Consider the following 4,604-nt stretch of genomic DNA (forward strand, 5'->3'; position numbering starts at 1 on the left):
GGAGCAACTTTCCGGATAACGACCTTAATCTCTCTCTGAGCCTCAGTTCCCTGTCTGTATAATCGGGCTAACGATACTTAAAGGATTGTTGTGAGGATAAATCTATTTATCTAGTAACAATGGAGTTGAGTTGAACAATGTATAGTTCACTGAAGACCTCAGACTGGAGATGAACTATAATAAAGCAATAGCTGAATCTTGCTTGCCTTATGCATGTGAGAAGTCTCCTTGAAATTAATGGGACCATTCTAGTGAGTAAAGTGAGTTGGATTTCGCTACAAGAACAGGTATTCAGAACTTTAAGGACACTTATGTTAGTGACCAGATATTTTCATGTTATTCACAGAGACTAAGTTCTGCGTACATATCTGAATTTGAGTAAAAGAAGGACATTGAAGTGGTTTTGGACATTCTACACAGAACAATCCTAGTCAGAGGATTAAGCTCCCAAGGAACCCGCGCCTCTGAAGTATGTAAACTTGCCTTTGTACATATGTCACCATGTATGTTTTTAATTCCTTGCATGGGTAGAAGCCCAACACTTTAATTTTAGAAGATCAGGTTAATTTCCCTATCAAGAGTACGTGGGGAAAAAGAGAAAGAGCTGTCTCTGTAATACCATTTTTTTTCTCTTCCCCACATTCTAGGAAAGAACCTCTTGGTGTCTCTGCAGGGATCCAGAGCTGAGAATAACTGCTAGAGAATGGCACTATCTAAGGTCATAGAAGAAATAACTCTATGTACTCTTCTCTCTGCCCTCTTTTCCCTTTGTTCTAAAACTCGCAGCTGTTCTAAAATTTTATTTTGTGACTGCAATTTTCAAAGGATACTGGCAACACCCGTTATACATATGCAAATAATTCAATTATAATTGTCTCTCGGAGTTAAACTATGAATGTAGAAGGGTTTTATTTTATCATCACTAAGACTTTGTGGCTCTTCTGGCTTGTTCTCTCTATTAAGCTTTGTACCAAGTGGATAAGAGTGATTAAGAGATCACCAAAGAATATTCTTCTGTTACAAGCATGAATTATTCTGTTTAACTTTTTTTATTACATCTTTCCTCCAAAAAGAGAAGTAAAATGCAAAGTCCTCCTTTTTTGTGTTTTAATAATTTGAACCAACACAGAACTGTACAAAAGAGAAAAACACAATTCAACTTATCTGCTGTTCCTTTTCAAAATGGCCACCAAGACCTCAACTCTGTTCCCTAGGGACCCCAGAAAGGGAGGAAAGCATAGGAGCAACTTCTGAATCGATATGCAGCTCCCATTATAAATGGTGGGGTGGAGATAAGGAGAGACTAGTGGTCTAGTTTAGCCTTCTAAGTGGCCCATGCTTGCGAACTCAGGGCATGGTCACCTGTCAAAAATGAATGGAGAAATAAGGTATAAAGCTATTACTACTATCCTGACCCATCAGGGCTGTGGAAAACTCCTGCCTGCTTCCCACAATCGATGTTTTAGAGTTCTCTCTTTAGGGATGCATTCTTGGAGAACTAGCTGGTGGGAGAGTTCCTGGCAGTGTAGTTCTGATAGTCATATTCCTATGTCATGTTGGAGGCAAAGAGCTGTGATGGGTCTGGCGTATCTGCATGGATGCCCTTGACATGAGTGGGTCTTCCTGTGCTGATCTTGTTGGGGGACAGGCTAAACTCTGCTGAGTCCCACAGAAGGGAGAACACCCTTAAATCCCTAAGCAATAGCACAGGGTTTGGTATACAAAGGAGCAAGATTATTTTCTAATCTACCATTTGTTTTTGTTTCTTTCAGATGGAGTTGAAGAGATTCAAAATGATTTTGTTTTTAATTGTAGTATTGACCTCTACTTGTTTGTATTTGATTGAAAACGGTATATTCTGTTTAAAGGAGGAAGAGGTCACGTCACTGACTTTTATAACAGAGAGTGGAAACTTTTTGCAGTTGCCAGATATAGACTGCAGTAGGACTCCTCCATTCCTGGTACTCCTTGTGACATCGTCACATGGCCAAAATAAAGCTAGGATGGCTATCCGTCAAACATGGGGGAAACACAGACTAGTTGCTGGCAACCGCATTGTGACATATTTTCTTCTGGGAACCACCATGAACCAAAATGATCAAACTGGTATTATTGCTGAAAGTCAGAATTACAGAGACATTATCCAGAAGGATTTTATAGACACATATTACAATTTGACTTTAAAGACAATGATGGGAATTGAATGGGTTGACAAATTTTGTCATCAATCCAGGTTTGTGATGAAAACTGACTCAGATATGTTTGTCAATATCTTTTACCTGACTGAACTCCTTTTAAGAAAAAACAGAAGCACTGGATTCTTCACAGGCTTTTTAAAGACGAATGAACTCCCAATAAGAAATAGATGTAGTAAATGGTATGTGAGTAAAGATGAATATCCTGGAAGCACGTATCCTCCATTTTGTTCGGGGACTGGTTATGTTTTCTCCACTGATGTTGCTAGTCAGGTTTATAATATTTCAGAAAGTGTCCCTTTTATTAAACTGGAGGATGTTTTCATAGGACTGTGTCTTGCTAAACTAAAAATCAATCTGGAGGAACTTCATTCAGAACAGACATTCCTCCCAAACAGGGTTGTGTTCTCTCTTTGTCGCTTCAAGAAAATTGTGACATGCCATCATGTGAAACCTTATGAGCTGCTGATCTACTGGAATGCACTGGAAAGCTCAATGGATGAAAAATGCCCAGATGTCTGAAATAGCTGAGCTAACAAAGTGACACAAAAAAGCTACAGGACCAGCCTTTAGTAGGGTTACAACCTGGCCAGTATTTGACTGGCCTGGCCCTTTTTTTATGGACTTGCCAGTTGCCAGAAAAATAATTTAATCTGCCTTTTTTTACACGTGTCTAAAGATTTGCATTATTATCACCACATGACACTGGGATATCTAATGTTAAAAGTTTCTGTGTCCAGCTAAAGATGCTGCAGTGTTCCCACTTCCGCAGCTTAAGTAAGAAAATGATGTTATCAATCTTATCTATATGTGCTCTCTCTCTAGATACTGTAAGTGGCTACTGGGGGCAGGATGTGCAGAATTGTCTGCTGGGGTGGGAGTGGTGCTGGTTTTTTTGCAGTTCAAAGGTGGTAACCCTAGCCTTTAGTCAGGCAAAACTTGGCCACTGAAGTTAGGCTGGGGACTTGTACAGTCAAAGAGACACTGATAAATATTTTAACCTCTTGCCCCTCTGCAAATTTGCTGGTATTTATTTGCAAACACTGGATTTTCGTGCAGGGCACAAGCCAACAAAACTGCTTTGTCTCAGTACGAACACTTACAGTAACGTAAGCAGAAGGCAGGGAATGCTTACCTATCAGTTGGTTCTCTCTATCATTTTCTCTGTTTCCTAACATTAAAAGTTTACAGTCCAAAGTCCATTCCCTGACACATTATAACAAGGTTAGGCCACACTCCTGTAATGAGCTCTGTGTGAGCAGAGACATACATCTGCATGAAACCCTTTACACTGCTGAAGTTGATGGGGCTTTGCACAGGTGTACAGATCTACCTATTCAGAGCCTGTTGCAGGAGCAGGATCTTAAGTTCCATAGGTTAACTTCTGAGCCTTTAAGATCACTGCATTAGTTTTCTATGATACATTTCACATTTAAAATCATGCATACAGGGCTTAATCGAGAGCCCAATGGAAAGAAAAAGTCAACAGTGCTGACAGAATATTGGAGTTGGTAAATAAATAATGTATTTCAACATGCTATATTCCCCCTTCAATACAAGGTGTATTTTTGAATTCAGAGGAATTAGTAAATACTGCAAAATTCTAAACTCAGACATCACATTTCCCTTTATGCTGAGATTGTCAAAGGGGCTGAAGAGAATGAGGTGCCGTCATCATGTTAATGGGACTTGGGTACTGACTCCATCAGTCTCTTTTAAAAACCCCAGCCTCAATTGTTATAATTATACTCAGGCCATATATGTAAAAGCGGAATGAACAAAAGGGCTATTTGTATATAGTGTATTTGATGTAACAAAATGTGATTGTTTTAAATATGAGTCTATTCTCCCCTTGAATTAGCACCTGCAACTTTTTTAAGGCTGATATAAAAAGTAGGACAGTCTTTACATTATTTGCATAAAACATATAAATATCAAATTAAGAAAACTTAATGTATGATACTATTTTAATAAAAGATTATTACAGCTTTTTGTGTGTCCAGTTGTCTTCTACTTGAGAGTGCAACTAATGCTTTGAAATTCATTTTTCTAAAAGGGTTATTTATTTTAAAAACAAAGAGTCATGTCTTTCCTTCTCTAAAATACCTTGGGGGAGAGGTCCTCTAATACAGGGGTTCTCAAACTTTTTCTTTCCGAGCCTCCCCTCCCCCAACGTGCTATAAAAACTCCATGGCCCACCTGTGCCACAATGACTGGTTCTCTACATATAAAAGCCAAGGCCGGCGCTAGGGGGTAGCAAGCAGGGCAATTGCCTGGGGCCCCATTCTACAGGGGCCCCTGTGAAGCTAAGTTGCTCAGGCCCCTGGGCTTCAGCCGCATGAGGTGGGGCTTCGGGTGGGCCCCAGTGAGTCAAACACTGGCCCTTCTTCATGGACCCCCTGAAACCTG

The 4,604-nt window shown here is 39.8% G+C and overlaps 1 protein-coding gene across 1 annotated transcript; it reads left to right on the top strand.

Moving 5' to 3' along the window:
- The first annotated feature begins 703 nt into the window (after window positions 1-703).
- On the top strand, window positions 704-2,717 carry LOC135895476 (beta-1,3-galactosyltransferase 5-like). The gene is made up of 2 exons (XM_065423587.1): window positions 704-718; window positions 1,773-2,717. Exons 1-2 carry the CDS (start codon window positions 704-706, stop codon window positions 2,715-2,717), a joined length of 960 nt encoding a protein of 319 aa, XP_065279659.1.
- The last annotated feature ends 1,887 nt before the right edge of the window (window positions 2,718-4,604 follow it).

The sequence above is a fragment of the Emys orbicularis genome, chromosome 1, assembly GCF_028017835.1.
Source record: "Emys orbicularis isolate rEmyOrb1 chromosome 1, rEmyOrb1.hap1, whole genome shotgun sequence".
In the NCBI taxonomy this organism is placed as follows: domain Eukaryota; kingdom Metazoa; phylum Chordata; order Testudines; family Emydidae; genus Emys; species Emys orbicularis.